The sequence below is a fragment of the Aulonocara sp. 'chitande type north' Nkhata Bay genome, linkage group LG3 (assembly GCF_057382095.1).
Source record: "Aulonocara sp. 'chitande type north' Nkhata Bay isolate Kocher_YH1m ecotype deep benthic linkage group LG3, A_spYH_male_GT1.1, whole genome shotgun sequence".
Classification (NCBI taxonomy): domain Eukaryota; kingdom Metazoa; phylum Chordata; class Actinopteri; order Cichliformes; family Cichlidae; genus Aulonocara; species Aulonocara sp. 'chitande type north' Nkhata Bay.
The window spans coordinates 6,024,220-6,046,349 of NC_141346.1; the positions used below are offsets into that span (position 1 = coordinate 6,024,220).

Genomic DNA, 22,130 nt, shown 5'->3' on the forward strand with positions numbered 1-22,130 from the left:
AGTTTTTAAGCGCATATTCGTTCTAAGTTTGATCGCAATCGTTTTTGGGTTGTATATTAACAGCTGAAACTCAACTAAGTCGTTTTTTTGTTTTGTTTTGTTTTGTCCTACCAAGGGTAAACTTTACTTTATTATAGGGGAAAAATCAGTATCATTATATGGTTAGTGTACACTGTCTGATTTATGGGGTTTTGGAGAGGTCGCGTTGACTAGTTACTCCTCAGTGACGTGGATTAACGCCCTCCAAATAATTTGTTCAAGGGTTCAATCAGAAATTGTTTACAAGTTTTTTATCTGGTATGTGTGAGTGTGTGAATTTATGTGCAAACCTGCTTCTTCAATTTTTCCTTTACTTTGTTTATTTAAGTAAACAGTCTGACAATATTTTATGGAGAGGACAACTAAAGAAAACATTTTGAACGTTAACATTACGACCTGGAATGTTAGGGGAATACGGAAGTTATTTAAACTGAAAGAAGTATTAAACCGACTAAAAAATTTTAACTCTAGAATTATTTTCCTACAAGAATCTCAACTTATTGCATCAGAGATACATTTATTAACCAAAAGATGGCAGGGTCAGGTATATTACTCTTCTTTTACTAGACATGCCAGAGGAGTCATTACTCTTATACATAAGTCAATCCCATTTCAAACTACGAGGGTGATTACAGATCCAAACGGGAGATATGTAATTGTGCAGGGCTGTATCTCCATGTTAGAAATAAACCTGATGGCCCCAACGAGGATAACCCATCCTTCTATGAAAATCTATTTCTCACAATATCAACCTTTGAGGGTCTTTATATCACAGGAAGGGACTTCAATTATGCCCTGGACCCTAACCTGGATAGGTCGTCTCAAGCTGACACTACTCATACCCAGACTAGAAAAATACTTTTTAACTATATTAAATATTTGAGAACAAATGAGGTCTGGAGAACAAGGAATCCAAATAACAGGGAATTTTCATGTTATTCTAGTTCTTATCGAAGTCATTCGCGGATAGACTACTTTCTTATCTCTACAGAGTTACTACCTTGTGTTGAGAACTGTTGGTATAACAGTATTGTGATTAGTGATCACGCAGCAGTATGTCTATCAGTTAGATTGGGTGAAGTTGATCAAGGTGTAAAGCGATGGAGGATGCAAACATTTTTGTTAAAGGACCCATCATTTGTCAATGGAGGATAAAAATCCTGGAGGATAAAAAAGATGCAAGCAGAAAAGGCCTTCACCCACATAAAGTCCAAATCGGGTATTATAACAACAGACCCTTTAGAAATAAACAAAAATTTCAGAGAGTTTTATCAATCTTTATACCAATCCGAATATACAGGAAACAGAGAAACACAAGATGCATTTCTTGATCAGTTAAAATTTCAAACCCTCTCAGAAGAGGATAAAACAGCCCTTGATCGGGGCGATCGTGGCTCAAGAGTTGGGAGTTCGCCTTGTAATCAGAAGGTTGCCGGTTCGAGCCCCGGCTTAGACAGTCTTGGTCGTTGTGTCCTTGGGCAAGACACTTCACCCGTTGCCTACTGGTGGTGGTCAGAGGGCCCGGTGGCGCCAGTGTCCGGCAGCCTCGCCTCTGTCAGTGCGCCCCAGGGTGGCTGTGGCTACAATGTAGCTTGCCATCACCAGTGTGTGAATGGGTGGATGACTGGATATGTAAAGCGCTTTGGGGTCCTTAGGGACTAGTAAAGCGCTATATAAATACAGGCCATTTACCATTTGATAGTCCTTTAACAATAAAAGACCTGTCAGAAGCCATAGACGACCTGAATAGCGGTAAAACGCCTGGCCCTGATGGACTTCCAATGGAATTCTATAAAATATTTAAAAATAAATTAATGCAGCCACTTCTTAACATGTATGAGGAGTCATATAAGTCCGGAATACTCCCAGACTCACTGAGATTAGCTACAATAACCCTTTTATTGAAGCCAAATAAGCCTCCGACTGAATGCTCCTCTTATAGGGGAATTAGTCTTATGGGATGTGATACGAAGATTTTGTGTAAAGCACTCTCTAGGAGACTAGATAAATATGGGCCCAATTTGATAACAAACGATCAACAAGTTTTTGTTAAAACGAGACAAGGCTATCATAATATAAGACGTGTCCTCAATGTACTTTATGAGTAAAACAATAGTGAGGACACTGTGCTGCTATCACTAGATGCGTGCAAAGCCTTCGATAGAATAGAATGGAATTATCTCTTACAAGTGCTCCCCAGATATGGACTAGGTGAAACATTCCTGAAATGGATCCGATTATTGTATACACATCCAACAGCACAAGTTTTAACTAATAATAACGTATCAAAACCCTTTAATTTACAGCGATCAACCAGGCAGGGCTGCCCTTTTTATGGGTGGCCCAATAAAGAATATGAAAAGTGAAAGAATTTTTCTAGCAAATAGATAAGTACACATCAATATGTTGTAACATTCTGGAGAAGGGTAATAAAAGAAAGACAGAGTATGAAATGACTTCAATGTCCAATGATGTTTTGCTTTAAAGTTTTGTTTTTAATCATTTAACTTTGTAGCGATGGTAGTTCATCTGGTGACCCTTGCATGGTCATACAACAGGAGAAGAATGAATGAATCTCTATTGTACTCCCTTTAGTGGCCTGAGCTTATAAAAAACCCAAGAAAACGCTAAACTTCAAGCATTTAACATGTAGATTTTTTTTCTTTCTGGCATTCTGTTACAGATCCACAGGTGTCCACAAATGGCTTCCATTTGACTCTAGAGCAGTGGTTCTTAACCTGGGTTCGATCGAACCCTAGGGGTTCGGTGAATCGGTCTCAGGGGTTCAGCAGAGCCTCCTCCGTGACATGCACAGTTCATTTTGTGCACCAGTAAAAAACATATGTATGTCTTGAATTTGAAAAAAATCATATTTTATTTTTCACTAAAGAGGGGTTCAGTGAATGTGCATATAAAACTGTTAGGGTTCGGTACCTCCAACAAGGTTAAGAACCACTGACTTAGAACTTAACGTCACAAAAAATATTTTCTCATATTCAACTAAAAATATGTTTAGATTTACTGATATGCAAAAGAAAATAAACATCGCTTTGACTGCTGTCTTGGGTTAATTACATTTTCTTCATTCTTATACTTTTTAAAATTTCTTTCGGTGGTCCCTCGTTTTATACCTTTAGAGAACATACAACAATGAAATAACTCAAACAGGAAACCAAGAGCTTTTAGATTCCCTCAAATCCAAAAAGGCTGACCTGCCGACCTGTTGGGCAGGACGGCCAAAGGGGCTTTGGTCAGGTGACGTTTCCTCAGTATCACAGAGATGGAGGCCCCGTCTCACTTCTTCTTTGGACTAGAAAAAAAGAATAGGCAAAGAAAGATTGTTCACTCTCTAATGTCTGGCAGTGGCTCCACAATGTCAGATCCTTCTGAGATCAGCACGTTTGCTGCCAGCTATTATAAGGACCTTTTTAAAGAGCGATTTTTCAGATAATCCCAATTTGTGCAATCGTTTCTTCGAAGGACTTCATCAGGTGGCAGCTGAAGCCAATCGCAAATTGGAGGCTCAGCCAACTTTGCATGAACTTCATACTGCTCTGATGAGTTTTCAGAGTGGTAGAACTCTGGTCGAATTTTACAAATCCTTTGGGTGGGTGATGAATTGCTGGAGTTTATCACGGATAGTCTGCAGAAAGGCTTGCTGCCTCTGAGCTGTATAAGGGTGGTCATTTGTGTCGGGGGTGTCGATCCATGGGGTGGACTAATTTTTCCTGGTGCACTATGTTTTGGGGTTTAAAAGCTAAAAAGACGCAGTGATTAGAGAAAATGCGTCTCAACTGTTCCGATACTCCTGACACATAAGGGATCACTATGGGTTTTCACTTAGGCAGCATGTGACCTTCTCTCTTGGATTGACTGGAGCTTTCTTTAGGTGCCTTCCCAGCTTTGATAAATGTCCAGCTGGGATAACCACATTTACTCAGGGCCTTCTTGATGTGATATTCTTCTGCTTCCCCGGCCGCTGTGTTTGTGGGGATGGTGATCGTTGTATGTTGTAGCGTCCTGATGACACCCAGTTTGTGCTCAGGTGGATGATGAGAGTCAAACCTTCAACACGGACCCATATTCATAGGTTTATGGTACACATCAACTTTTAAATGTCACCCATTACTGATGGAAATCCCACAGTCTAAGAAGGCTAACCTGCCACTTTTCATGTCCTCCCTGTTGAATTTGATGTGATCAGTAAAGTGTGCTGAGATTTGATGTCAACCCAGGTGTCATCCAGATACCTGAAACAATGTCTTTTAGTTTAAAGTGCTTCAACAAGTCGCAAATAAAGTTTTAATGATCTGTGAAGCTGTGCCCTAAGTTTCCATTGCTATCATGGTGCTTTAATGTCAAACAGGCAACACTGAACTGGTTTTTCAATGTTATCTGATTGTCACATGGTTTAATGTGTGGGAAAAACATGCCTGTTTTCCATTTTAACCACTGTGTGTTGTTACAGGAATCAACTTGAAATTGCGTAACAGATGTTTACTTTCTCCATGGTTCATCCTGTACCACACAGTGATCAACAAAGTGCTGAATAACTGTTAAAGCAACACTAGACCTCACAAGGGATTACTCACACTGTCACCTGGAGCACTTGCTGAAAAATTCTGCACATTGTTGTCATTTTCACTGTAAATAAATGCACTGTTTTCATTCAGAGAATCCAAGCTTTGGGTCCTATATCAGTGTCACTGACACATACAGATTATTGCTGCACGTCCCCTGAGAGGTCAAAAACATTGGCACAGGAAAGTTTTGAAACCCACTGGTTATGTCACCCGTGCATGTGTGTCAAGCCTGTGTATGCATTGTTTTCTTCCGTGAAAGTATGAAGTAGACAGTACTGTATCTCTGGACTCTTTAGTGTCAATCACTGTGCTGCTATGTAGGAATACAGAGAACCATAAACTGTGTGTGTTGTCCGTCTGCTAGGCTCAGTTCCCCTCCAGCCGTGCTGGAGAGACCTGTGGTTCAGTTCAGTTCAGTTCATTTTTATTTCAAACACATACATTCATTTTCCATACTGCCAGTATAAATATACACAGTATATACACAGGAACAAGCGCTGAGCACAAGATCCATAGAGGCTGGGGTCTATCACACCAGGCAAGACCCCAGGTGCAGGCTGTGTAAAGATGCCCCAGAGACAATCCAGCACATAACAGCAGGGTGCAAGATGCTAGCAGGGAAGGCATACATGGAACGCCATAACCAAGTGGCCGGCATAGTGTACAGGAACATCTGTGCCGAGTATAACCTGGAAGTCCCGAGGTCAAAATGGGAGATGCCCTCAAGGGTTATAGAGAATGACCGAGCTAGGATCCTGTGGGACTTCCAGATACAGACCGACAAAATGGTGGTGGCTAACCAACCGGACATAGTGGTGGTAGAAAAACAGAAGAAGACGGCCGTAGTGATCGATGTAGCGGTTCCGAATGACAGCAATATCAGGAAGAAGGAACACGAGAAGCTGGAGAAATACCAAGGGCTCAGAGAAGAGCTCGAGAGGATGTGGATGGTGAAGGTGACGGTGGTCCCCGTGGTAATCGGAGCACTAGGTGCGGTGACTCCCAAGCTAGGCGAGTGGCTCCAGCCAACACGTTCTCACTCCCAACTCGTCAAACGTGTGACGCATGGTCAGGCTCCCTCTGCTTCACTTATGGACGCGCAGGGTACCCCCCTCGCGTCGGGAATTGACGTGAAGGGTCCTCCGATTGAAGAGATTGCCGCGGAAGTGCCTGTTGTCGGTATATTTAGACATTTTCCAAATCACATTGTAGTGACGTATACAGAACACAATAAATTATATAATGTAAACAACTACCTGAAAAACAGGTAGAACGATACTTTTGTATCGTTTATTGCATTTACGGAGGGAGTGATGTATGCTGGGTAATGGCACAGCTAGCTACTGGGTGACTTTATTCACCCGCTTCGGCTGCACTGTAAAACCCAATAAGTTAATTTTACTCAAAACTTTTGGTGAAACTGATTACATAAAATATTTTAAGTAACTAAAACTCAAAGATGAAAGTCAATTAAACACACTTTATTTATTAGCTTTAGATAAATATTTTTAAGTACCAATGATAAATGTTTTCATGTTATATCCACATTCTTGGTTTGGTACTCTCTACTTAATATTTTCAGTTTCAAGTACAAGTATAAATCAAGTAAACTTAAGGAATTAATATTTGGTTTTAAAATGTTAACCATTTTAAGCTAATTATACTCAAAACTTTAAAATACACCCAAACTCCTGTGGTAGCCAAATTTACTGTGTTTTGAATTGGATATAAAAAAATAATAATAATAATAATTTAAAAAAAAAAGTGCTAGAAATAAGCAACTACACTTGTAAAAACATGACAAACAAGACCGACAACATAAATTAAATTTACAAATTTATTGAGTAACATTAACTTGTGAAGACACAATGTCTTAACATTTGCCTTTTTTCAGAGAACCAAAAATACTTGTGTGTAGCAAGGGGATCGAGCTGAGATCCTCTTTCGGTATGACAAATGCAGTACAGTAATAAATGACAAATTAAATTTCCTTGCATGTATGTTCAGAAAAAAAAAGACAAAGACAAATTCAAATTCACCAAATATTATTGGGAATAATTTCAGAAATGTCAAGTGTAGGCACAAGGTTACAATATTAGAAATACAGACTTTCACAACATGTGAAATCTGAATACAACAGTATTTAGATGGCATTAACAGTTGAGTATGGCATTTTTGTTAAAAAAAATAATAATAATAAAAAATAAATAAATAAAAAAACCCACAGAAAATCCTGCATTGCCAGGTGGGGAAACTGAATGAAAGTAAATTACAGTGCAGCTAATACACTGGAATATTATTGGGAACCTTTTTAAATATGCCAATACTGTTATTACAAAAACAGCAAAGGGTTATTACTAAACCAATATACACATCTGTACAGTGCAATCATGCTGTCAACAACAGACCAATAAAACCTTAAATAGATAAATCCTCCTTTAGAAACATAAAACAAAGTCTTGTAAAACTCCTTATCACCTTCCCCTTTTATTTTGGATGTTTGGCTTTTAGACAATCGAGTATGAAATGAGAGTAAGCAAATGTCAACATTTTATTGCTTGTATTCTCTTTTTTAAACTTATCCAGACTTGGAAAAATGATAAACTATTTACTTGCTTTAACAGGCACTTGAGGGCTGTGTAGGAACCCTGGACATTATTCTGCTGCCAAAAGATCATTTTTGAGACTCAGCACTTTTGGCTTCAACTTCCCATCCTCCAGACCCATCAACACGTTCTGAATAAAGTCAAATGTGTTGGCCAAACATTTTGGGTAGCTTAGATGCAGGGCATAAGTCAGTCCAAATATTACTAGAAATGCATCAGCCAGGGTGGGGAAATCAATGATCATGTTACCCTCGACCAAAACTGCAATCTTCTCAGGGCAGAAGAATGTTGCATCACTGGAATTGGCTCTGATCAGGAGGAGTCCAAGTGGCACTTCACTAATATCTGGTTCATCAGAATGCATCATCTACAGAAAACAAAATTACTACATGTTAGTGCATTCCTATTTCTCTTAGGCTACGTTCACACTGGAGGTCTTAATGCTCAATTCCGATTTTTTTGATCAAATCCGATTTTTTTTGTCTGCTTGTTCACACTACAACTAAAATGCGACAGCAAACGCGCTCTAGTGTGAACCCTCAAAGTGGCCCGCATGCGCAAAAGAAGATGTCACACAAAATGCACTCTGCTTAGACCCAGACCGAACAGTATTGTTTGATTGATGGCCCTTAATATAAAGACTTCGGACTTCACGTTTCCCAATTTTTGCTTTAAGTTATTTTGTTATTTACATAATAATGTAGATAAACTAATAATGATTCTTATTGCTGTTTTAGAGAGGAGCGGTGCTTCAAAGGATAGTTGCAGGTTTCTGTCAGAATCTGCAGTTATACAGTATAAATAAAACGTTGTCTTCCCAACAGTTTCACTGACATTTACACTGGATGGCCAGAAAGCGTCCACGATGTCTTTTCGGGCGCTTCTCCGTAGCTGACAATTGGCGTCTGTCTTGTGTCAGTGACCTAAAAGACGGATTTAATGCGACATGACCATCAAACAGCAGTCGCTTTCTGAAATATCGGATATGTATCGGATTCAGTACCACATACGAAAGTGACCCAGATCGGATTTGAAAATATCGGATTTGTGCCGTTCAAACTGTCATACCGTGATCGGATATGGGTTGCATAGGGTAAAAAAAAAAAAAATCAAATTTGATGCGCTTTTGCCTGCAGTGTGAACATAGCCTTAGTCTCATCTACACAACTCACTATACAAGTACTGGATTATCCCCATCTTAGAAATCAAGTGTTTGAACAACAAAAAAGCCAAAACACACCAAAAACTTGAGAAAAATGAAAATGACAACTAGTACTCATAAAGCAAAGTCATACCTCTTCATGGCAATAACTACAGAAAGTCAATGGGAGTTCTATTATTAAAAAATAAAAAATAAATAAATGTACAGTGATGTATGGTTGGGCTAGGAACATTATAGAAGCGTAGGGTCTATACACATTAAGAATATGTGGTGTTTCCCCCATTATGTGACATGGACACTGTTGTAGACAGACCCAAAGGATGGAGATACTTCTCACACTGTCAAAGTGGCATAATGGTTTGTGAAATCTAAACAAGTTTGATACTTGGATACTGTTCAAAAACTTACATCCCACGTTTTGATGAAGGTAGAGGTGTCTTCGTGCAAATAGGCAGGGAGGGCATGAAGCACAACAGCACATCGGGCATGAATATCAACTTGTTCCTACATCAGAAGAACATTTTTTTTAATTATTGGCTTACCTAGTCAAGAATGGCAGTTAAAATGGATCAAATTAAATAAATCTTATTAAAAAAAAAAAAAAACCCAAGACAAAACCCCACCTACCTGGAGATCATAGGTTCTGAAGAGCTGAGACAGAACATCAGACAGACTGTCTGATCAGAATGAATCTTTTTTGTGTCAACAACAGATGTCCATCAACAGTATATGCTGTCAGACTTACTGTATCATTTAGCTCCGGCAGCTGATACACCGAAAAACTGTCTGTTAATGTCAGCTCAAACGACCTCAAATGCTCAATGTACCAGCATTCGTAATTCCTGCAAAACAAGGAAATGGAATTGTTTACAAGCAGAAGATATTCAATCCTGCTGAATGTTGGAAGTCCTCCAGTCTGGCCTGCAGAGACAAACATTCCATTTGCATACTCCGTTCCATTTAGGGACACTTTATGAGTGGTGTATATGTTTTGGCTGTCTGTCTTAGTCTTGATAAAATCTTGTGCTACTTCAGGCAAAGTTGCAACTTGGACACAGGTGACACTTGAAGCTTGCGCTTGCGGTTTGAAAAACAAGGGTCCATTGAGGTGATATGCCATCATATGCTGATGCCTGGTTGCAAGTGTTTCCAAAACATTCTTGAAGTTCTTTGTATCCTGAATAACTCCTTTGAAAAAACGATGTTTTCCCTCAAATCTCATGGTCCACAGGTTAATCAAAGGACCGAAGCGCTTTGTTAGCTCAGGATAATGCTCAATGTAGTGATGCTTGGGTTTGAGCTTAAAATCAGGAAACACTGTTTTAAGGCCTTGTCTGTGCTCCTTTATTTTGGTTTGCAGGTACTGAATAGATTCTTCTGTGAAAGATGGAGACAATACAAGCTGTACAACTTCTTTGAGATCCATCATTGTAGCCCATACTTCATCTTGCTCAGGGACTTTACTTCCCACCATAAGTGGTATTAATCTCAACAAGGTGGAGTTTTCATGCCCGTTTCCCCCTATGCTTAGCTTGGATGCAAAATTCTTGGGAATCGGTTGGGGTTTATCAAGTCTGTCTGAGTGCTGGTATGGAAATGTGCGGATTTTTGTATTTAGATATTCCAAAGAAAAGTATTTTCGCCGAATAAGTTCTCCAATGCACAGCGCCAACTCCACAGGCACAATCCCTTCAAAAAGATCATGCAGTATGTCTGGTGGGAAACCAGTGATGGGATGAAAGTGCTGCAGTGCTTTTCTGAGGGGACAATCATCTTTTACACCGACATGGTTTAAATTATCTTCTTGTACAATTTTTTCCACAAGAAGATCGTGACACTCCATTGTTCTCATGGTGAATTCACCTTCAGAAACTTCAGTGGTCTGCATCTGATTTGCAGTGCAACAGCAGAATCTGCAAAAATGATGTGCTCTGAAAGACTGGACAAAGCCCGCAAGACCATGAGCAGCTAAATTATCAGCTGCCACAAAGAGCACAGAACCCTTGATGCATTCACCAAGGGTTTCTATGAAGAGGCCCTCCTGCTCCAGAGTTTGCAAATCTTTCAACAAAGGGGAAAGAACATTTTCATAACCATGCTTCTGCAGGTCAGAAACTTTGCACAGCAAAGCTAGTTGTATAACATGTAGGCTTGACCTGTACTGACTTGGTAGATTGGCAAGTAACCAATAAACTGCAGTAAGTTTGTGGATCTTTCTAGCTCTGCCTAAAGGATTGGCTAGCTCAATGTCATCCACATACAAAATCAGTGACAACCTCAGCTCTCCGGCTGCTGACAGAAACTGGTTCTCTTTGAAATATGTCCCATCTGTATAAGACATGTACACCCCAGGTAGTGATTGTTTAGTTTCTTTGATTTTATCAAGAATATCAGTATTTTTGAACATACTCTGGAGCATCTGCAATACTGGGACATATACTACTGTGGGACCACTAGAACCTAGAGAGTATTGGACAGGCATTACTAGAGGGTAATGGCTCCTCACAAAGGTTTTCCTCCACTTAGCAGTGGATAACTCTGCACCTGCTGTAGCTGCATTAACAAAAACATTTGTGTTCATAACATCTTCCACCAACTCATTCAGTACGACTTCACTCACTGGCTGATTATGCTGGTGCAGAATGTTGGTAATAGAGTCTCTCACAAGAGGTTTGGACACTGAGAATATCTGCAACAAGTCGTCAATGATGTTCTGTATTGCTCTCTCTGACACATGAAGAACACTGTACATTTTTAAGAAGGTTGAAGACAAGTTGTTTTTTAACTGATTTTGCAGTTCCTCAGTGTCATGTGTGGACTCAGAAGGATTAGAGGAAGGACTTTGAAGTTCATAGTCATAGTTTGAGGGACCAGCATCCTCATAGTCAACATTACTCTGTAAAGGATGGTTAGCAGTTTCTTTAAGGATAATTTCACACTTAAAGGCTGAAATATCACCATCAGGATGACACCTACTTCTATGGGTATTGAAGGAAGAATACACATTAGTACGGTAGTGACAATTTTTGAAAGGGCAATCCAATGTCTCATGCTGTTTTAGATGTGTCCTTAAGTGACTAAGGACATTTTTATCATTGAATGGTTGGCTACAACCACAAAGAGGGCAAAGAAATACTGCACTTTGATCTCTACTTTGCAAAACTTTCTGAGAATGTATCCGTGTTAAATGAATTTTCAAAGCATTCAGTGACTGAAATGTACAGATACAGCAATCATATGGACATGGCAAAGGACTGACTGAGGAAACATTCCTATGATGTAACCGATAGTGCTCAAGCACCTCTATCTGTTTTCCAAAGATAAGATTACAAAGTTTGCACTTGAACGCCATTGTATGATTTTTGTTTTACTTTTTTAAAGTAACTGTGGAAGTGCTATCAGTGTTTTTTCTTATTTTTAGCAATCAACATACCAAAATAGTATCTTTCAACACCAGCAAGGAGTTTCAGCCTTAACCTGAAAAGAGAGAGAAAGAAATAGGTATAATACGTTATTGTCCAGCGCTTTGTCACTTTTTTTTTTTAACATAATCAGTTATCAAACACTGTATACATACAGGTGGTCTAACAACAACCACTTTTTAAACATTTGCTAATACCATCACATAGATATACAAATTAGACAAAGAGTTACAAACAACATATTAAAACTGGAACAACAAGGAAAATGTAATGCGGGGATCGCTGGTGTGTTTATGGAGCGGACCCAAAAGCAGACGAAGGTGAGACAGAACTGACTCTTCAAAAAAAACAAACAAAAAACAAACCAAAAAAAACAAAAACCAAGCTGTTTATTTCAGGGTGATGTCCAAAAACATAAAAGCCAGGCAAAGCGAAACAAGGGTGAAACTAAACTAAAACCTTAACTGCGGAAAACCTAAACTAACATTGAAAACAATAAGAGACAACATGAAACTTAACAGGGACATGCAAGCATAAAAGTGAAAGAAGTCTAAACACGAGCATGAACATGAACCTGAGCAGTAGCAGAAATTCTGTGACTTTGACATGCAGATAAATAGACACTGAACAGACGAAGACAGAGGACTTAAATACATAGGAAAAGAGGGAAATGGAAACACCTGGGAAACACAGCTGACACAAATGAACCTGAATGCCACAGGGTAAGTACAACAAAACAAACTGAACATGGAACACCAGACTCTTCACAGTAAAACAGAAACAAGAAAGGGACGCAGTCAAGACAACACAAGCTTGACAAATAGAACATGGAACATGCATAAATACATGGGGAGACTCAAGGAAACAGATTAGGGAAATGAGGGCATGGACATAAAAGTAAAACACAGAAGACAAGACGGACTGTACAGAGAACAGACAAGACACATAACCAAGGTGACAGATGAAACATAACTAGGCCAGAAGTCAACTAACCCTTAACTAATAATAACACAGGAATTTCACCTTATTTCAATATAACATCAAAAATAAACTCAAAAAGTCCTTCTAATGTACACTGGGGTTGAGAATAAAATTAGAGAAAAAAAAACTGTTTGGTAAATGTATTATTGATGGGTTCACCCTCAAGTTAACCTGAAATAGACCAGGCGCAACAACTTAATAGTTCAGAAGATTCAACATTCCTACTTGTATACAGAATTATTTGCAACCCAAACCAAGTTCTACCACCTAATTATATGATGATTGATAACTCCTTATATCATCCTGTGCCTACAATATTGATGCCCCAGTTTTAATATGTATAATTCCAGAGAACTAAACATAGCTTTCAAGTTCCACCAGTTGGCAAATGAGTTAGCTAAGCAGCGCTGCAGTGCAACAAAGACTCAACAATTTATCCACAAGGCAGTTTATAAACTACAAATCTGTTTAGCACTCTAGAAACGCCTGCTAAAGACTTATTTTACAGTAGTAAGAGATTAGAAATGTATGAGCAGGGCTTAGCTTTAGTGCTCGCCTCTGCTGGGACTAATAATGTGTTATACTAAATGTGAGCTTATTAGCACAATTCATGCAAAACACACTTTGGGGCTAATGCCACCAAGACCATACACTGTAACCCTATTTGTACACAAGGTGGCATGGATTTTAAAAAAAAAGAAAAAAAGAAAAGCAATTCTTAAATGCCTGCTACAATTCAACATTTATGACGATAAAAATTCATATTACAAAGGAGAAATAAGGTTTCAGAAAAAATAAAAACTTACCACAAAAGCGCTCACAAAGACAAAATTGCTGCAAAGGCGGTAAATGCAGCTAGCCAAGTGCAGAGCGTTAGCTGTTCCAGTTCAAAGGTCTGTAACATACCACAGCACGTCCTCCTTTATCCAGCGTCAAAGGCAATGCAGCAAAAAACCCTTCCAAGTGATTTTATTTCTGTTCGGAAATTAACGTTCCACAGCTTTCTTTCGGAGTAATGAGCGGGCATTCGGACGAAGCGGCGATTCCAAGATGGTTCCCAGCTCCTCATGAAGAACAGGTGGCGCACGTACGTACGTACGTAGGCACGTACGTGACGTCAGTCTCGACTCAAATTATTCGAGGGAAATTTCTGAAACTAATCAACATATTCAAGTACTGATAACTTGAAAAAACAAACTTGTTCAAACTACTTAAAAAAATTAAGGTGTATGAACTTATAACGGTGTTTTAAGTGGTTGCAACTCATTTCATTTATCAAACTATTACTATTCGGTCTTACAGTGTGTTATCAGTCCATACAATGGGCGTTATTAGCACAAATCAGTCCCATAGATATGGGCCATCTCCTGCTAGATTGTTCAGAAGGTTGTTCTCATCCATCCAGATGGAGGATCACTAACAGGAGCGTGGGAAGACTAATATAACAGCTTTAAGATGCATTTGTAGATATTATTACGTGTTTTACCGTCTTTATGGTGCTAGCTTAAAGTTACGGTGTAAACGTTAGCTTATATTGGAGTAAAGCTGTTACTGGTTAAACGATGTTAGCACAGAAATATTAGCTTCTGTCATGACTGATGAAGTTACTAGTTAATAAAGTTTCCAGTAAAGTGTTTAATCGCAGCCACAGACTGACAGCAAATATCTCGATTAGCTTCAGTGCATCTATAATAAATATGTGCAAGTTTCAGTGCTTCGTTTAAACTGTATGATACTTATACTGACCCAGGGTCAGTGTAAAATACAATCCCAGCTGTGTGAACAAAGCCTGGCTCCTTTAATCCTGCATGACAAACCTCAGGATGCAGGTTATTATTACTCTTTCCTGCTGGCACACCTGTCACACCTGAGAGTCAGCTAGAAATGTACAGTGACGTGGATATCATGCAAAGACTGCCAGACTCTGTAATACTGCAAATGATCAGTGACTCAGGTTAACACTAAACTTTAAACGGCACCTCTGTGTCTCTGTGTGCTGAACATCTAGGATTGAGTCAGGCTGCATTGACTGTGGGACTTTAATGTGTTAAAAGCAGGTTGAAGACGGCTCAGAAACATTTGAAGATTAAAATTTAGCATTATGGCTGCTGGTGGTTTGTAAAGCCTATACTCAGCTGTATTTTTGTTACTAATTTATGTTTGTTGTTGTTTAACACAGATTTCAGAAGAGCAAATATGCTTAATAGTTTAACTAGATTTCATTTGTCAGTGTGGGACTGCTGAGTCACCTGAAGAACTCATTTCATTCATTCTCCACGATGTTGATTTAAAGAAATGTTTCACAGGAACTGATTCCTCCCAAAGGGTGAACTAGTGTGTTTCCATAGATTACCTCTGTATGAATGTACTTCTTAAATGAAGGCAAGTGTTTGTCCTGTTTTGTTCCTCAGGTACAGTACGTGATATCAAGGGCAGGCGGTCAACACTGGGGGTAGACAGGAAGCAGACGTACTTCCAAGAGGGAGCTGCAGTGAGGTCAGAGGTCAGAATTTAACAGCTCAGGTTTATATTTTAGAGGTTATAAAAAAAATCAAAATGTATTTATAAAGAAACCTTTAAATAATAGTCATAATTATGATTATTATAAGAAATATCAAACATTTAAGTGGATTTTCTGTTACACATATCGTGTTAGCCCTGGGATAAACTGGCAGCCTGTCTTTGTCCTGTATCAGCTGGGATAGGCTTCATCCTCCCGCAGCCCTGAATTGGATACATTGTATTCCAATTATGTAATCTGATCATTTACAAACTCAAGGTATCTAATCAAAATGTAAGTAATAATTATAAAATGTCAGTGCGCCCCAGGGTGGCTGTGGCTACACGGTAGCTGCCATCACCAGTGTGTGAATGTATGCGTGAATGGGAGGATGACTGGATATGTAAAGCGCTTTGGGGTCCTTTGGGGTTCTAAAAGTCTGAGCTGCTTCCAGCTTTATTTGTGATGAGCACAGCAGCTTACAAAACACGTAGCTAGCTTGTACTGCTAAGACATAATAAGCTGAGCTTCATAAGCCAAGATGCAAGAGTTACCAGGTTTACACATTACCTGCAACAGTTTAAGTCATAGATCACTTTACAGAGACTCATGAGGCAGGAAGCTGCTTGTTTCCTTCAAGTTGACTCCAGAAACTAACTGACTGATTTTCTTATTGATGAGGTTCTGCATTTGGAGTAAATTTAACAGACACACACATTTGTGTTTAATATGTTTGTCTTTATTTGATAAAAATCATCACTTTATGTCTTTACAATCATTCATTATAGATTTAAATGAGAGCTCTAACAGCATTAAAGTATGTTGTGTCAGCTCATTGAGTTTCCTTTATTCTATTTATGACGTGTTTTTAGTGTCAGTGAATATTTGTCTGCACTAACTGGTTGGTTACAATAAAACAGGCTTTATCAATAATGTTCATCTAATTGATTCATGATGCATCATTCAATAAGCAGACAGCTCTGCAGGTTCAAATCTAATATAATGTTAATGGTTTACAGCAAAGAGTTCATGAACACACCAAGAAGCATTAATCGTTAATCATTATTAAGCTCCTGTGCTGTAAAATGTGAGAAACATTTAGGTAAATGTGAAGTATTCAATAACTTCACGCCGTTACCCTTATTTTGTCCTACATCTATTTCTAATGAGCTGCAGCTCAGAAATACTGAATATTACAGTATAACACAGAATTCTGTCACTTTTTCGACTATGATTTTAGGAGGCTTAAAGTATGGGTTTTTAAGAGCCTGTTTTCTTGCATCTTTATCTGTCAGATTTGGATCGTCCTTCTGAAGATAATGTATCTCTTCGGTTATGGCTCTCTCAGCCTCTTTTAACATTTCAGAGGTGTAGTAGCTTCCACCATTTCTCTGAACCATGGTGTCGATCTTCTCCAGCAGCTGTTTGACCTGAGAAGGATCCTTGCTTCTGTTGTTAAAAACATGATAACCTCCACCACACTGACTCATGAAGCCACAGAGAGCTTGATTATCACAGATAAATTTTTCTACAGTGATATTATCTGCTTCCAGGTCGTCTCCACGGGTGAACAAGGCTATGGTGTAACCTGCTGCCTTTTCTCCAAAAATCTTCTGAATCATTTTCACTGTTTCTTGTTCTTCACTTGTAAATCTGCCAGCTTGAATCACAATCAGGAACACATGAGGACCAGGAGCACAGTACATGATGCACTTCATGACCTCTCCAACCACTTTCTCTTGATCTTTAGTGTCAAACAGACCTGGAGTATCAACAATAACCAGTGTTTGACCCTCAAAGTCTCCAGAGACCTTCTCACACTCTGATGTCACTGAGCCAGCAGATGATGTAGATTTAAAAGCCGGTCTTCCTAAGATGGTGTTTCCTGCTGCACTCTTCCCAACTCCAGTTTTCCCAACGAGCACCATGTTCAGCTGTTTCTCTGTTTAACAGTTACACATAGTAATTGTACATGTTATTCACATTGATTATGATTTCTACAAAGTAAAGAAAACATTTGAAACATTTCTGATGTACCATATTTTCACAACCATAAGGCGCACTTAAAAGTCTTAGATTTTCTTCAAAAAGTACGGCGCGCCCTATAGCGCAGTGCGCCCTGTGTGTTGTAATGAGGACGTAGTAGAGAACACCATGAGAACGCTAAAGGGTGAAGTGTGGCCGAGTTGGAGGAAAGACTCGAGCGGTGGATCATCGAGCAAAGAACGAGCGGGAGAAGCGTTACGACGGTCACTAAAACTAAAAGCAGTTTCACTTTCACTTTTTATGAAACGGTGCCATTTTTCCATCCGGACCAGCACTACGGTAGCGCAGCAACTTCCAGCGGATTATAAGGAAAAGCTGGCCATCTTCCGCTCCTACTGCAGCAAACACATCCAGCCCAGCCACATCACTAACATGGACGAGGTCCCGCTCACTTTTGACATCCCGGTGAGTCACACTGTGGAGAAGAAGGGGACCAGCACGGTAGCGATACGCACAACGGGGTATGAAAAGTCTTCTTTTACTGTTGTGCTTGGCTGCCATGCTAATGGACAGAAACTGCCGCCTATGGCGATTTTTAAGAGAAAGACTTTGCCTAAAGAGAAGTTTCCAGCAGGAATCATCATTAAGGCAAATGAAAAGGGCTGGATGGATGAGGAAATGATGAAAGAGTGGCTGAGGGAGGTGTATGTAAGGAGACCAGGTGGTTTTTTCCACGCATCACCATCGCTGTTGATCTGTGACTCTATGCGTGCCCATCTCACAGCCGATGTGAAAAAACAAGTGAAACGAATGAACTGTGAGCTTGCTGTCATTCCGGGAGGCCTGACCAAGGAACTCCAACCGCTGGACATCGGTGTGAACCGCCCGTTCAAAGTAAGGCTGCGAGCGGCCTGGGAGCGATGGATGACCGATGGAGACCACAGTTTCACCAAGAGTGGAAGGCAGCGCCGGGCGAGTTACGCCACAATTTGCCAATGGATTGTAGATGCTTGGGCTAACATGGCTGCTGGCACTGTTGTTCGAGCTTTCGCAAAAGCCGGCATCATTTCCGAGGAGCCGCACGGCACGGAAAGTGACTCTTTTTTTTTTTTTTTTTTTTTTTTTTTCTTTTTTCTTAAATGACATCAGAAACAGCAGTATGCGACATTACGTGATGGCAGAGCTTCAGTTCATCCTTTGTCTTTTTTTTTTTTTTTTTTTTTTTTTTTTTTTTTTTTTAATAAATAGGACAGGGGGAATGAATGAGAGAAAGAGGGGGAGAGAAAGAAAGAAAACCAAAGGGGAGAAGAGACGGTGAGAAGGGGGGGGAAGAGAGAGAAAAAAAAAAAAAGAACTCCTGGGTCACCTGTATGGAGAAAAAAAAAAAAAACAAACAAAAAAAACAAACAGAGGAGACAGCAAACAACAAAGAGCAACATAATAATAGAGAAAACAAAGCACCATCACAATAAACTAGCTGGTCATAGATATCAATATTTACTAAATAATAAACGATATTGTGCAGCACGCAAGATAGACAGCGCACAGTGTGCTTTGAGGCAGCAGCCAAGAAAGCTTTAGTCCGCGTCTGTGAATACCCATGTGTGCATACCTGTGTGGATCAGCATGCTTGCATTCCAATGGTTTCTCCATGTAATGATCTGCTAGGGAGTGTGGGGGGGCCACAGCCCCGTCCTCCAGGGTGTGAAGTGGGTATGGAGGAGATCAGAACTCCAGACATCCAGAGGCCCCCAGAACACAAGAGACCATGGAAGACCAACAGAGGGGCAGCCGTGCCACTGTTCCAGTAAGAGCTGAGGAGAGTCCCAGATGAGGGCTCGCCCAGCAGCCGCGGAGCAGAAGTCAGGGGGAGTTGCAGTGACGCGCCCGTGAGCTCCGCCGGCCCCCAGCTGTGCCTGAGTGACCGAGCCCCAGGCCGAGAGGCCGGGGGCACCCCACCTCCAAAGGGGCCCGAGCGAGCCCCAGGCCCCAGGCCCCGACAAGCGGCCGCCAAGGAGTGAGCCGGTGTGTACCCGGACGCCCACCCCCAGACACAAAGAACCACCAACACACCGACACCTGAGGGAGTCCGCCACCGGCAGGGGAAGTGGTGGTGGGTGGAGATAGGCCTCCAAACCTTGGAGGGCCTGAGGTGTCCCCAGAGAGGTGGCGTCTGATACCCAACCTGACATATAGACACAGACATACAGGCACACACAGACACAAACATCCATTCCCACCCTCATGCTCTCATATGCACTCACTCCACACTCAACCAACGTGGAGACAGACATAAAGAGACGCTGTACACACAATCACACTCCCCAAGCGTACTCTACAAACCGGGTCTAGGTACCCTTGCCCCTGGAGGGGGGAATTGCACCCAGACCCAGGTGGTGTTACCCTTTTCCCTGCGGTGGGGAGAGGCAGACCACCCCGACTCCGCAGCAGCAGGGAGGCCCCACACCCCAGACCGCAGCGGACGGCCAACTCCTCCTACTAGCCCTCCCGCTCCAGCAGGCCGCAGAGAATGGGGGTGGGAGAAGACTCCAAACCTCCCTCCACCCGCTCATTGTAGTGTTGATGCATATGTGTTCTAAGGTGCAATTAAAACCCAGGAGGGCATGGAGCTACCTGAAAGTGACTCTGACGGTGAAGAAAGTGAACCTGGCATGTTTGATGGAGATTTAGCGCAGCTGTTCAATTCAGACACAGAGGATGAGGACTTCGATGGGTTTGATTGATGATAAAAATGTGAGTACCAAACTTTGTTTTGCTCCTGCTTTATTTTTAAATACGCACACTTGTATGCTTGTGTGTTGTTGATGATGACGATTACTGGTAATAAAAATGTGAGTAAGGTACCGAACTCAGGTTTGCTCCCGCTTTATTTTTAAATACGCATACGGTACTTGTATGCGCCCTATGATCCAGTGCGCCTTATGTGTGTGTTAAATACAGTAATGGCACACGTAACTGAGACTGCGCCTTTTAGCACAGTGAGTCTTATGGTCGTGAAAATACGGTAGATATATTCATTAATTCATGATAAAACAAAGACAAACCAGGGTGATTGTTCATTTGTATTCTGACCTTAACACTTAGTTCAGGAAAAACATCACAATTTGGGACAAAGCTGATTTATGCCTACCACATGTGATAAACATGTTTTCAAGGTTATTCTACACAGGTACATTATGCATGGATGAGACATTTTAAATAAATCCATTTTAAACCTCTGGTGTCATATAAACATCAATAGATAAATAACTAGTGTGCCTTCACATGTACAAATAGATCCCACGTGGTTTCTGGCTGGTGATTTAGAATGAGATACTGCTAACACTGACTTATCATTGACATTAACTTAACCAAAGAACATCTATGTGAGCACAGGGAGAACATACAGATTCGACACAAAAGACCATGCCTGGGTCCAAAATCAGGACCTGACTGAAATGTCCATATTTTGGGATTCTATTTTTACTGTTCTTTACATGAGGAGACGTGTTCTTTATTAAAACATTTCACTGAGTGCTACAAATTGTCAAATTGAACAATGGCTGCTGCTGCTTTATTTTTTTTTTTTTAATGAAGATAACGTTCTGTCTTCATTTGATAGTGGTGCAATGACGATTTACAGGAGTGGAAAGAGGATGGAAAGACAGCAAAGGGCTATTGGTCACATTCAAACCCGTGCTTCTCTTCTGCAGCCATGTGGTTGTCTGCTCACTGACTGAGCCAAACTGGCACACTGGCTGCTGTTTGTTATGATGAGCTGTGAGGAGTCAGCGGTTTTAGAAAGATTTGAAATGTTCATCATCTGACCTTTCCTGATGATGAATATGAGCAGCTGGGATTTCAGTTAAAGTTATCAGAAAGATCACAGCTCTTGACATGCACAAACTTATGCGTGGCAATCTTTTCCCTTTAATCACTCCAAGATTGTGCAAAATAGAGATGACACAGTGGTTAGCTTAAAATATAAAACTTTTTTTTTTTAACTTGCTGACTCTGACTCAGTTAATCATCTGCTGACAGAACAATTCACTAGAAAAGAATTTCAGACAGTCATTTTGCCTTTTAACAACATTTTTGGACAAAGGAACAACATTAAATATAGATCCAAAAGTAAAATAATCTCTTAAACAGGGAGTTCTTGAACTTTTTTACCCTTCATTCAAATTCATATAAAAACGTATATGTCCCTCTGTCTACAAACACTGAGTATATATATGCTACAAGTGTACTTACTGCTGGCCATCTCTGTTTCTTTCAGGCAGTTGTTCCGTGAAGTGTCTCTGTCGATGTTCTGCTGCTGAATACTTTCTTTTCCCCTTCAGCTCAGTATTATATGGAGTTTCAAGCTCCTCCCTGTAAACACATCATGTTCTTATAGTGCCAAGCCATGTAGCTAAAATAGGCCAAGAAGACACAAAATCACGGTCAGGTACACATATATCAGCAAGCACAAAAGTCCATGCTGGTGGTTTTATTGGATGCATTGCAGAGTTCTCATCTGGAAGTTAAACTGGCATCTTTGGACATGTGGTCAGTTAGTTACTAGTTAGTATGAAAAATGGTACAGTCAGCCACAATGAAGGAACTCAATTTATGCAGTAAGTTAACAAAGTATTCAGACCCCCTGGACTGTTTTTTTTTTTTTGTTGCAGCCTGATACTATCATTGTTTAAGGTCTTTTCCACAGTAATCTACACTCAGTACGTTGAATTGAAAACAGAATTGTAGGGTTTTTTTGTAATTTTATTCAAAGGAAAAAAATGAAAAACCATAATACCGTCTCCACACAGGATCTCTGGAGCTCTGTCAGAGTGAACATCGAGTTCTTCG

General features: G+C 40.3%; 1 protein-coding gene and 1 pseudogene across 1 annotated transcript; both read right to left on the reverse strand.

The window, feature by feature from the left end:
• Positions 1-22,130, reverse strand: part of LOC147333656 (uncharacterized) — a 166,827-nt pseudogene that overhangs the window by 92,585 nt on the left and 52,112 nt on the right.
• Positions 16,011-21,610, reverse strand: LOC147333659 (GTPase IMAP family member 9-like). Its single transcript, XM_086269288.1, has 2 exons — positions 21,534-21,610; positions 16,011-17,235 (listed from the first exon to the last, which is right to left on the reverse strand). The coding sequence occupies exons 1-2, from the start codon at positions 21,541-21,543 to the stop codon at positions 16,487-16,489; spliced, it is 759 nt and encodes a 252-aa protein (XP_086125414.1). The 5' UTR covers positions 21,544-21,610; the 3' UTR covers positions 16,011-16,486.